Source organism: Gorilla gorilla, chromosome 14 (genome assembly GCF_029281585.2).
Source record: "Gorilla gorilla gorilla isolate KB3781 chromosome 14, NHGRI_mGorGor1-v2.1_pri, whole genome shotgun sequence".
NCBI classification, from domain to species: Eukaryota; Metazoa; Chordata; class Mammalia; order Primates; family Hominidae; genus Gorilla; species Gorilla gorilla.
In genome coordinates, this window is record NC_073238.2 from 67,022,854 (window position 1) to 67,036,508 (window position 13,655).

At 43.4% G+C, this 13,655-nt stretch overlaps 1 protein-coding gene across 1 annotated transcript in view; it reads right to left on the reverse strand.

The window, feature by feature from the left end:
• Positions 1 to 245, reverse strand: part of LOC129526252 (uncharacterized) — a 110,951-nt gene extending 110,706 nt beyond the window's left edge. The window contains exon 1 of the mRNA XM_063697303.1: positions 168 to 245. Coding sequence (XP_063553373.1) covers positions 168 to 245 — 78 coding nt within the window. The remainder of the gene's footprint in view (positions 1 to 167) is intronic.
• Between the last annotated feature and the right edge of the window lie 13,410 nt (positions 246 to 13,655).

Consider the following 13,655-nt stretch of genomic DNA (forward strand, 5'->3'; position numbering starts at 1 on the left):
TGACCAAGACCCTGTCTCAAAAAAAAAAAAAAAAAAAAAAAGGATAGACCCTGTTACAGATTAGAGCACTGGACTTGGGGCCAGGATGTTTGTGTAAATGTCCCTGTGTGACCTTTAGTGAGTCACTTAACCTTTTGTAAACCCCAGCCACAGTATGACTGCATTACCAGCTCCTCTGAACCCCCTGTGCTCAGTCTGCTGGAAGAATCCACCGTGCAGGGCGCTTGGTACTTTCTGCAAGCCATTGGGCCCCAGCCTAATGCTTTGTCTTGTCTTCCTTGAGCCCCTTCCTCTCCTGTCCTCACAAGGGCTATTCCAAACTCTCATCATTGCTGAGCCTTCCACATTTCTCCTCTCTACGCCTCCCCTGTGCAACCATCAGCCTCAATTTGTTCTATAAGAAACAATCTGAAGTGTGCTCAGGTTTTTAATCCCTAATCTACAAAGTTACCTCTTTTTTTGCACAAACTCTCATCCATTTGTCCACTGTCCAACTTACTTGCTGTGTCCCCTTGCCTAGCCCAATGGCCAGGAAGAATGAGGATGAGGGAGAAACCAAGGCTTAGAGAGGCCAGGTCACTCCCCAAAGTTACACAGGTGTGAAGAGAAGAGCAGGGACTCAATAAAGTTCTGTCCAACTCAGAAGGTCAGGTGCTCAGCCGCTACACTGTGTGGTGCTCCCTCCCAGAGATTCTTGTTAAAAGCAAGAGAGCTGCAAGAACTGGAAGTTCTTTCTTCGGGATAGATCTCCTTCCACAGTATTTTATAAAAATCACCTCAGCAGCTTAAAATCCCCCACAACAGTGCTCTTTCTGCTGTCTTTATTTTAGGAAGAGAAATGAAGATACTGATGTCAAAATGCTTCCTATTTCTCAGATGCTCAGAGAACTGATTTCAAAATCACGTGGTTGGCACTAAATCAAGAAAGTGTCCTTGCAAACTTTGTTCTGAGTGTAATTTCCTAGGGATCCTATGGCCTCTTGAGAACAGCATTTTAGGGACATGGATCACTGCTCTCTATAGAGGTAGCTCAACTCAAGAGCATTTTACATGTAGGCTCCAGACAGCAAGCGTGTCAACACACTGACCTCTCTGCTCCAGGTGACTGTTTGCTACACTGGGGATTGCACAAGTCAGAGACTTCAATGCAACTGGCTTTGTGATGGGTGGCAGGTGTGATGTGGGTCAGAGGTGAGAGGACAGACAGAATGGCTGCATGGAAAAGCGAGCATTTGCTATTCTACAGAATTCCATAATGCACTGGTTAATGACACTAAAAGGAGAAATAATTTCACGAAATGTATCCCTGGTCCTGACACCACGTGGGGTGTGTTTTAACAAAGTGAGTTAATTGGGGTTGCAAATAGATCAAGAGCATAAAACATCTCTGACTCAAATGTATTTTTAGTTAAAAAGAAAGAAGAGGGGCCCAGCACGGGGGCTCATGCCTGTAATCCCAGCACTTTGGGAAGCCCAGGCTGGTGGATCACCTGATTTCAGGAGTTCAAGACCAGCCTGGCCAACATGGTGAAACCCCGTCTCTACTAAAAATACAAAAAAAAAATTAGCCGGGCATGGTGGCGGGTGCCTGAAATCCCAGCTACTTGGGAGGCTGAGGCAGGAGAATTGCTTGAACCTGGGAGGCCAAGGTTGCAGTGAGCCGAGATCGCTCCATTGTACTCCAGCCTGGGCGACAAGAGCGAAACTCCATCTGGGAAAAAAAAAAAAAAAAACAAGAAAGAAGAAAACTTCCTTTTGATTATGCAATTTTAGTTCCCATTACATGTTCTTGGCTGCTGATTAGAAATTTAAATTCTAGACTTAAAAAATTCTAGAAGTATGAGTTTCCAGAGCTGATTAATTTAACAGCTCAAGAGTATCTGGGGAAGCTTCTCTGTAAGTCTCTTAGCCTTTCCCTCATGACTGCAAGATGGCTGCCACAGCTCTGCCTATCACATCCGCACATGCAACATCCAAAGGCAGGAAGGAAGCACGCTCACATATCTTCCTCTCATCAGAGAAAACAATCTTTTCCAGCAGCCGTCTGTCAGGCTTCCCCTTGTGTTTCATTTGCCTAGAAATGGGTCTCATACTCCTCCCAAAAATCAACACTCAGAGGAGACTGGCGTTAGCATGATCGCTTGAGAATAGGGTCAGCAAAGTTCTTCTGAAGAGGACCAGCCAGTAAATATTTCAGGCTTTGCAGGGCATGGGGTCCATGTCACATCTAGTCAGCTCTGCTCTTGTAGAGCCAAAGCAGCTAGAGACACTGGAAACAAATACATATGCCTGTGTTCCAATGTCACTGTGGACACTGAAATTTGAATTTCATATATTTGTTACCTCTTACAAAGCATTTTTTTTGGTTCTTTTTCCAGCGAATTAAAAGTGTAAAAAGCATTTTGTATGGTATGAGGCCATACAAACACAGGTGGTAGGCCAGATTTGGCTAGCAGGCTGTAGTTTGTCAATCCCTGGTTTGGAGCAATGAGGACTCATCCCCTTGGGGCTGTGGGAAGGGACCACCTTCCCTGAGACATCACCACTCACACCTGAAAAAAAGAAGGGTGAGGGAAGTGTTGTTAGGCAACTGAGAATGTTCCCTACAGCATATTAAGGTTATGGAAAAACGCTGAAGGTTATGATAATTTTTAAAAAGCAAATTACATGTCAATATGGACAGGATGATCCCAACCAATTCTGCTTGTTGAAATCCCTGCCATTCACTGAAATCTATGTTAGACGCAGCCACCCCAGAGCACCTGTTTCTGATTCCTGGTTCTCAGAAGCCAAATTGGAGCATCCCTTCCTATTCATGACAAACTTCCCTTTAGCACCTATCCTGTGCTGGATGCTGTCAACCCAAACTAACTGCTGGAAATGCAGAAGTGAAAGAGCCAATGGCTAGCTTCAAAGAAATCACTGTCGCCGGGCGTGGTGGCTCACGCCTCTAATCCCAGCACTTCGGGAGGCCGAGGCAGGTGGATCACAAGGTCAGGAGATCGAGACCATCCTGGCTAACACAGTGAAACCCCGTCTCTACTAAAAGTGCAAAAAAAAATTAGCCAGGTGTGGTGGCGGGCGCCTGTAGTCCCAGCTACTCGGGAGGCTGAGGCAGGAGAATGGCGTGCACCCAGGAGGCAGAGCTTGCAGTGAGCTGAGATCGCGCCACTGCACTCCAGCCTGGGTGACAGACTGAGACTCAATCTCAAAAAAAAAAAAGAAAAGAAAAGAACAGAAATAATTGTCCAAGCAGAGGAGGAAGAAACCAGGAACTATAATTCGGGGGGGGGGGTATGCAGCAAGAGGCGTGTGGGTAGGGGGGCATCCCTGGAGGGAATGAATGAGGGATGGAATAGAAGTTTCAGCGGAGGCCCACAGGAGACCTCCGTGCCAACATAAATGGCATCTGGCCCTTTGTTATGAGGATGAATGTAGTTGGTGTATCATCTACTCCAGGGGCCAGGAGAGTTGCAACTAAGCCAAGCTCTTAGTTGTAATCAACAGAAGCACAGAAGAGATTGATTAAAAGGATTAAAAGGTTGTAGAGTGACTCTTCTGCTTGCTGGATGGGGAGGTGGAATGCCGTGAATAGCTTCCTGCAACAAGACCCTATGCCCACCGCAGACCTGGCCTGCAGTGGAAACCACTGCTGCTGCCCCCCTAGAGCTCTGGATGTGATGGTTTGTGATGCTGCCCCTTCTCATACCAGGGCCACAGCCCAGTATCCTTTGCTCCTCCAAAGCTGTGTGCCTGCGTTACCAGCTTTGCCCGGTACATCACTTACACACTGCGTCCACTGCCTTGGATTGCTTATCTCTAAGTTGGTATCTCATGTAGATGCAGCTGATGGAGGGAGGCTGGGTCATGTGCCTGTACCCTGCTCTGCATAGAAGCCTGGCTGATTGGGATCTCTGGCAACTGCCTTGGAGAGGTAGGACTCACTCATGTGTTAGGAAATCCCCAGAACATAACCGGGGTTTTCAAACAATGCTAGGCAGCCAAAAAACATGACACATGTCCACTCTGCACGGACCGAGCATCCCAGTCAGAGGAAACATGCAAAAAGGCACAGAGGTGTGAACCGGCCGAGCAGGTTTGGGGAAATGGAAGCAGTTTGTTTCTGCAGAAGAGAGCAGTGAGTGTTGGGAGAGTTGCTTGGTGCAGCCGGCAGGAGCCCCTGCTAAACTCATGGTCCTTGTGGCTCCAACCTCAAGGGAAAATACTTTTTTTTTTGAGACAGAGTCTTGCTGTGCCACCCAGGCCTGAGTGCAGTGGCATGATCACAGCTCACTGCAGCCTCGAACTCCTGGGTCCAGGTTCATGTCTGTGTCCTGAATGGCTGGGACTACAGGCATGCGCCACCACCCCCAGCTAATTTTTGTATTTTTCTGTAGAGATGGGTTTTTGCCATGTTGCCCAGGCTGCTCTTGAACTCCTGGTCTCAAGCAATCCTCTTGCTTTGGCCTCCCAAAGCACTGGGATTACAGTTGTGAGCTATCAAGCCCAGCAAGGGCAAGTACTTGTATCTTACTCAGTGTTCCCTGCTGAGGCCCAGGAACTGTGACTAACTCCTTGCCGGGCCCAGGGCCCTGCCCCTGGTGAGTTTTAGTCAGTATCTGTCTAAAGGAATTATCTTTGTAAACTGTTGGATTGCATCATTGTTGTGAAATAGCAAGTGTATGCAGCTTCTCTCTCTTTCTCTTCTCTCTCTCCTTCTCTCTTGTGTGTACATTTCCACAATGTACTATTTTATAATTACATTAATAATGGTTCCCCCAGTAAAAATAATCTGGATTTAGACCATTGGTATCTAAATATTTGTATGGCACCTATCACTAGATATTTAGCCATTTATAACATCTTTTTAAAATGCTTTCATTAAATTAGTTATTCTGGGCAAACACAGGCAAATATAACCATTGAAAGGACACACAAATAAAGGCCCAGCAGAGTTGAGATGCCATTGCCTTAGAGATTATCATGCAAGCTCTGGGTCAGACACCTGAGAGGGAAATCCTAGCCTCTCTGCTTCCAGCTGGATGAATCGGAAAAGTCTCTTGGGGTGGGAATGAGAGGAAAGATCTGGTTCTGCCAGTTGATGCTCTGAGTACCCCCTGCTCCATGCTGCTGCTTCTCAGCTTCATGCGATTGTACCTTTGAGGACTTCCATGGGCCACATTCTAACCTTTTTTATTTTTTTAAGACACAAGGTCTTGCTCTGTCACCCAGGCTGGAGTGCTGTGGCGTGACCATAGCTCACTGCAGCCTTGAGCTCCGAGACTCAAATGATCCTCCCACCTCAGCCTCCTAAGTAGCTGAGACTACAGGCCTGTGCCCACCATGCCTGGCTAATTTTTAATTATTTTGTTTGTGTGTTTGTTTGTAGAGAAGGAGGTCTCACTATATTGACCAGGCTGTTTTCAAACTCGTGGCCTCAAACAATCCTCCCATCTAAGCCTCCCAAAGTGCTGTGATTACAGGTGTGAGCCACAGTGCCCAGCACTAACCCTCTTATTTACAATGGGATTGTTTGCCTCACTGTGCCTAAATTTGTAAAACATGGCCAATTCTTAAATGCTCCGTCATTCAAAGTATTTAGTCAATCTCTCTGTTCCAATTAAGCACCAGAAATTTGGAGATGAAGAGCCGCACCTCATTTCGTTCACTGAGAATCACAAAGTCAGGCACAGGGGGCTGGGAGCAGTAGAGCATGGGCACAGAACCCAGCCCAGAGGACCAGGAAAAGTTCTGGAGCTTGGGGCAAGAGCTGAGCCTCGAAGTAGGAGTAGGAGTTAGGCAGGGAAGAAGAAGGAAACACAGCATTGGATCGCAAGGAGGTGGGGGAAGGCATGGCCGCGTCTGGGAGCTGCAGGGGCTCCCGTCAGGGTGGGAGGAGAGGTAATGGGAAGGAGACTAGCGAAGGATGCAGGGCTGATCTTGAGGGGTCTCACAGGCCCTGCTAAGAGAATGCAGGGTTTCTTTAGAGGATGGTAGAGGGAGCCGCTGAGTAATACAGACTTCCTGATGTGAATGTAGCTGTGTGGAGGAGGCTGACAGCACGGACTCTGGGTCGACTGTCCGGTCCTCAAAAGCTGGCTCTCCCACCTGATGACTTTGTGATAGTGAGAAGCTCCTGTAAGCCTCAAATTTCTCATCTTAAAAGTGAAAAATGGTGTTACTTGCCTCAGGAAATTTTGTGAAGATGAGAAAATACATATAAAGCACTATTATAGTGTCTAATACTTAGTGGTCAATAAATGCTAACTATTGTTATGGATCATTTGAATAATAATGAGGTATACAGTTTGTCTCATTTTATAGACTTGTGATAATGGAATGAATGAACTTTGTCACAGCAAAATAAGTTTAAAATGTTAGTTGTGCATCCTGATAGAAAATATAAACTTAAAAAAGTTTCTTCATGAGACAGAGGTCTCACTATGTTGCTCAGGCTGGTCTCCAACTCCTGGCCTCAAGCTAACCTCTCACCTCAGCCATTGTGCCTGGCTAATATAAACATTTGTTTATTCAGTCCACAATATTGATTGACCATGAAGGATGTACCAGGCACAGTTCCAGGCTCTTGGGATAAGGTAGTAAATGAGGCTGCCCCCTCGATGAGGGGTCCCTACTCTCACTGAGCTTACATTCCAGCGGGGAGGCTGATGATGAGAAAGGAAACAATGTGATTCCCAAGACCTGTACATTCTGCCAGGGCAGGGAACGTGTTGCATTTGTACCTTGATCTATCCCAAGTGCATGAGACAGGGCCTAGGTCAGGCACTCGATGAACGTGTTGAGTGAATGGAAGATTATTTCAGATAGTGCTGAGTGCCGGAAGACAAGGAAACAGCGCTACATGACAGAATGGGAAGGTCGACTTGGCTAGATGCGGTGCACGGCTGAGAAAGCACTGCTGAGCTGAAGTGGATGGTATGAAGGAATCAGTCATGGGACAGTCTTTGGGACAGCTATTCCAGGCCAAAGAATTTTCCATGCCTAAGCTGAAGGCCCTGAGGCAGGGCTGTGCTGGGAATGCACAAAGACGGGAATGAATGGATCCCACAGCACAGGGGCCAGTAATTTGTGGGTCATTGGCAGGCATGTCTTTTATCTAACATATTTTTGGCTCCAGAGGGCACTTGAACATAACAAATGCATCTAAGGGCCAGCTTGGGTTAACACTTAGACAGAGAAGCAGTTTTCTGAAAGCATAACTTCAGAGGCCAGGAAAGCAAAAAGAAAATAATCTCAGCTGTAGCCTTTGCTTATTGAAATTTGAAAGCACCTCTTTTAAAAATTAACTTTTATGAGATAGTACAAGTGTTAGCTAGCAATGTGGGCTTTCATACATTAGTGTTAGTTTAACAACATAGCCCTCCCCTTGGTGGATAGATGAGAGAGGAGTTTGACAGGTAGGAGAGGGGACGAAAGGCTAATTTAGAGAGGTCTCAGCAAGGGTGTCAGGTCTGGGTGAGACCCAAAGCAAGGAGGCTCTGAGAAGCTAAAAGGCAACATAGAGAGGGGCCAAGGCACGGGGGAGAATGAGTACAAGAAGGCAAGAGGATGGGCTGGGGGAACCAGAGTACTCTCATGCACTTTAGAAATTGACCTGAGGACAGTTCTGCCTGGTCATATCTCTGTCGTCTCCAAAAGTCATGTGCTAAGCACTGTTTCAACATAGTTCTATGTCATATGCTGTGCAATACACACTAGTGTGACATGATCCTGGTCTTCCATGCACCTAAAATTCAAAGCAGTTTTACACATGAATATACTAAGAATGAGTCATCTTACGTGGAGGGGAAAGACAAGTACCTAGACAATCTAATTTGAAGGGCAAGAAACCACTTCGTCTTCCGTCCCATCTCCCGTAAGTCCTCCTGCTGTGGGCCTCTCCGTGCTCCTCCCTCTTACTTTGTCCTTTGGCTTTGGGCACTAAAGTGCTTGTGAAGAAGCTAATGAAATCTAGGAAACTCATCCATCTGGGTGCAACCTCTCTGGGCCTCCACAGGCCTGGCACCTGTTGCATTGCCTATCTTGTTAGTTTACCTGCTCCACATCTGTGATCTCTGCTAGATCACCAGCCCCTTGAAGCAGGGAACAAGTCATACTCACCTGTGTATTCCAAGGGGACTAAAGCTTCATTTTTCACATAGTGTTATACAGTTACACTAATATCATCTACCTATATATTATATAAACATGCACGTATGTTCATCTTTTGCTGTTGTTGTTTTTTTTGAGACAGGCTCTTGCTCTGTCACCCAGGCTGAAGTGCAGTGGCACTGCAGCCTCTGCCTCCTGGGCTTAAGCAATCCTCCCACCTCAGCCTCCAGAGTAGGTGGGACTGCAAGCACACACCAGCATGGCCACCTAATTTGTTTATTGATTTGTATTTTTTGTGGAGATGAGGTTTCACCATGTTGCCCTGGTTAGTCTTGAGCTCTTGGGCTCCAGTAATCACCCACCTTGACCTCCTAAAGTGCTGTTTTAGACTGTGTTTGAGGCTGTTTTAGGCTGTGTTGTGAAGATGCAGAGGCAAAACAGCTCTTTTTTTTTTGAGATGGAGTCTCGCTCTGTTGCCCAGGCTGGAGCGCACTGGTGTGATCTCAGCTCACTGCAAGCTCTGCCTCCTGGGTTCATGCCATTCTCCTGCCTGAGCCTCCCGAGTAGCTGGGACTACAGGCACCTGCCACCATGCCCGGCTAATTTTTTGTATTTTTAGTAGAGACGGGGTTTCACCATGTTAGCCAGGATGGTTTCAATCTTCTGACCTTGTGATCTACCTGCCTCGGCCTCCCAAAGTGCTGGGATTACAGGCGTGATCCCTGTTTTGTCGTGCCCGGCCCGACAAAACAGCTCTTAATCCACCTAAGAAAAAAGAAAGGAAATACCGCATCCAGTATATACCACACACATCATCCCTCACCCAGATCAGGAAACCTCACGATGAGTTATGCCCCCAGTAAGCCCATCCAGCCTCATTCTCTCCTTCTTTCTGTGCCTTTAGCTAATACACTGCCTTTGGAAAGATGTCCATAATCCTTTAATACTTTTGCTAGAAGAACCACAAGTCAATTGAAGTAGGTAGCTGAAACTGCTGGACAACTGGGTTTATTCTGCCGTCTTATTTCACAAAGAGCAAACCTCAGAAAACTGAGGCCATTGCTGGCCTGGCTAGTTGGATTTCCAAATATTGACCATTCCTGGACTCCTTGTTACAGGTTTTCATACACCTGCTGAGACACATGACTGCCCTTGTTGGATAATCCTGATGTCACTGAGGAAATTAAATGAGATGAGGATGTAAATTGTTCAGTGTGCAGTGGGCAGTCAGTGGTGTTATTGTCTCATTACCACATTGCAGCTATTTATGCTGCCCCCTGATTTTGTTGGAAACAGTCTTATGTACTTTTTTTACACAGAGGCATTGAAAGTTAATTCAGAGTTGATTTTAGGGGAAAGGATTATTTTGAACATAAAAGACACAGATTTACAGACATTTATTGGGAAATGAAGTCACGTATATGGGCAATTCTAGTGACTAAAAAGCAATTAATAAATTACATTTGATTGCTTGTCAAGTACATAGACAAAGTAAGTATGATGGAAAATGGCATAAAACAAACAGCAGAATAGGATACATTTTGCTGGAAAAGCAAAGTAGTGACAGAGCATGTAAGCCTCACCTGGGCCATGACATTCGTGTTCTGCCATCGTGCCACTTGGGAGAAGTGGCTTCATGGTTTACCTTTTTGTGTGTGATCCACTAGCATGAACTACTGATTACTTCATGCAGATGGACAGAATATTCTAAATTTTTCTGAATCTTTGTAGATGTATTATTTATTCACTTAGATCTTTCCAAGATGTATTATTTACTAGATCTAAAGTGTTTCTCAGAATTCATGTAGTAATTAAATAATGTTAGAAATGAATCTGGGGTACATTAAATATCATGAGAAAGAAATTCATTAAGGTGAATTGAAATTGCTTGTACCATTAAGGTAATGTGCTATTTTAATATCTTTGCTGTGATTTTGTAACTTTGTAAGAGTTAACCTGTTTTTAGTATTTCTACGCTATTATGAATACCATGCATAACATAGTTTTTCAGTTTTTCACTAGTCATTGACTCCCACCTCTAATCATTAGCTATCAACTTTCAAATGATCATTTATTCATAGAGTGTTTTGGAATCAGGGTGGTGATTATAAAAGTTGGGTGAGCATTATTGTGTTATATGGCAGTAAATAGAACTGTTGTACTGGACTCTAGATACTGGTCAGCATGGGCTTCAAAGATTTCTTTTGGGCAGCTGGACCAACCCCTTCCCTGTGGTTCTTCTGCATCCATGCAACTCCCATATCAAGTCAGATTCTTGGTGCTGGTCCTTCCTATCTGCTCATCCCACTGCAGAAAACAAAGAATGCCTATCTGTGTCTCAGGATAGGACTGATCCTAAGCTCTCATGCTGGACTCCTCCAAAGATATGCTATACTTTGGAACACAGAAAAACTCTTCATAATATCCAGTGCTAAGTGCTTTATAATACAATTGAATGCAAGAGCAACACTATTTTCACTTAGATTTCTGACTTTTAATGATGATTCAAGAGGTCTGCAGCACCATGAATTATTAATAGCTGGAAACAATATTCTGATTTCTTTTTCTTTCTTTTTTTTTTTTTTTGAGACAGAGTTTCGGTCTTGTTGCCCAGGCTGGAGTGCAGTGGTGCGATCTCGGCTCACTGCAAACTCTGCCTCCCAGGTTCAAGCGATTCTCCTGCCTCGGCCTCTGGAGTAGCTGGGATTACAGGCATGTGCCACCACACCTGGCTGATTTTGCATTTTTAGTAGAGATGGGGCTTCTCCATGTTGGACACTATCTCAAAAAAAAAAAAAAAAATCAGTAGCATTTCTATATGCCAATAGTGAGCAATGTGAAAAAGAAATTTAGAAAGTACTCCCAGTTACAATAGCCACACATAAAATTAAATACTCAGGAATTAACGAATGATGTGAAAAGTCTGTATAATGAAAACCATAAAATACTGATGAAGGAAGTTGAAGAGGACATTAAAAAATGGAAAGACATTCCATATTCATAGACTGGAAGAATTGATATTGTTAAAATGTGCATTCTCCCCAAAGCAATCTACAGATTCAGCGCAATTCCTATCAAAATACCAATGACATTCTTCACAGAGATAGAAAAAAAAGAATCCTAAAATTTATCTGAAACTACAAAAGACCCAGAATAGCCAAAGGGATCCTAAGCAAAAAGCACAAAACTGGAGGAATCACATTACCTGACTTCAAATTATACTAGAGAGCTATAGTAACCAAAACAGCATGGTACTGGCATAAAAACAGAAACATAGACCAATGAAACAGAATAGAGAACCCCAAAACAAATCCACACTCTACAGTGAACTCACTTTCAACAAAGGTGCCAAGACATACACTGGGGAAAAGACAGTCCCTTCAATAAATGGTGCTGGGAAAACCAGATATCCACATGCAAAAGAATGAAACTAGACCACTATCTCTCGCCATATAGAAAAATCAAATCGAAATGGATGAAACACTTAAGACCTCAAACTATAAAGCTACTACAAGAAAACATTGGGAAAAATCTCTAAGACATTGGTCTGGGCAAAAATTTCTTGAGTAATACTCCACAAACACAGGCAACCAAAGCGAAAATGAACATATGGGATCACATCAAGTTTAAAAACCTTCTGCACAGAAAAGGATACAATCAACAAAATGAAGAGACAACCCACCAAATGGGAGAAAATATTTGCAAACCACCCATCTGACAAGGGATTAATAACCAGAATATATAAGGAGTTCAAACAACTGTATAGCCAGCCATCCCATTACTGGGTATATACCCAAAGGACTATAAATCATGCTGCTATAAAGACACATGCACACGTATGTTTATTGCGGCACTATTCACAATAGCAAAGACTTGGAACCAACCCAAATGTCCAACAATGATAGACTGGATTAAGAAAATGTGGCACATATACACCATGGAATACTATGCACCCATAAAAAATGATGAGTTCATGTCCTTTGTAGGGACATGGATGAAATTGGAAATCATCATTCTCAGTAAACTATCGCAAGGACAAAAAAACCAAACACCGCATGTTCTCACTCATAGATGGGAATTGAACAATGAGAACACATGGACACAGGAAGGGGAACATCACACTCTGGGGACTGTTGTGGGGTTGGGGGAGCGGGGAGGGATAGCATTAGGAGATATACCTAATGCTAAATGACGAGTTAATGGGTGCAGCACACCAGCATGGCACATGTATACATATGTAACTAACCTGCACATTGTGCACATGTACCCTAAAACTTAAAGTATAATAATAATAAAAATAAAATAAAATAAAATAAATTAAAAAACAACTCTATAGGAAAAATACTAATAATTTGATCAAAAAATGAGCAAAAGATTTGAATAGGCATTTCTCAAAAGAAAACAAATAGCAAACAGACATATGAAAAGGTGCTTATCATTATCATCAGAGAAATGCAAATCAAAACTGCAATGAGATATCATTTCACCCCAGTTAAAATGGCTTATATCCAAAGCCAGGTAATAACAAATACTGGCAAGGATGTGGAGAAAAGGGAACACTTCTACACTGTTGGTGGAATGTATATTAGTACAACCACTATGGAGAACAGTTTGGAGGTTCATCAAAAAACCAAAAATTGAGCTACTACATCATCCAACAATCCCACTCCTAGGTATATACCCAAAAGAAAGGAAATCAGAATATAGAAAAGATATCCACACTCCTATGTTTGTTGCAGCACTGTTTACAATGGCTAAGATTTGGAAGCAACCTCAGTGCCCATCAACAAAGGAATGGATAAAGAAAATGTGGTATATATACACAATGGAGTTCTATTCAGCCATGAAAAAGAATGAGATTCAGGCATTTGGAACAGCGTGGATGGAACTGGAGGTCATTATGCTAAATGAAATAAGCTAGGAAAAGAAAGACAAACGTCTCATGTTCTCACTTATTTGTGGCATCTAAAAATCAAAACTATTGAACTCCTGGTCATAGAGAGTAGAAGGATAGTTACCAGAGGCTGAGAAGGGTAGTGGGGAGTTGGAGGGGAGGTGAGGATGGTTAGTGGGTACAAAAAGTATAGAAAGAATAAGACCTATTTTAATTGCGCAATAGGGTGACTGTAGTCAATAACAATTGTATATTTTTAAATAACTTAAAGAATGTAATTGAATTGTTTGTAATTCAAAGGATAAATGCTTGAGTACTCCATTCTCCATGATGTGATTAATATGCATTGCATGCCTATATCAAAACATCTCATGTATTCCATAACTATATACACCTACTATGTACCCACAAAAAGTTCAAAAATAATTTAAAACAGTTTTTTAAAGAAAATACTGATGAAATGAATGGAATTAACTAATTAAAAGTTTTCTAGGATGTGGTAGCAACTCTCTGAAAATCATCCCCCAGTGGCCACTGCTGCTGGTACTTTCAGGGAAGTGTGGTTCCTTCACTTTGAATCTGGACTGGCCCTGTGACCCATTTTGCACCAATAGAATGAAATGAAAGTGATGTCATGTGACTTTCAATG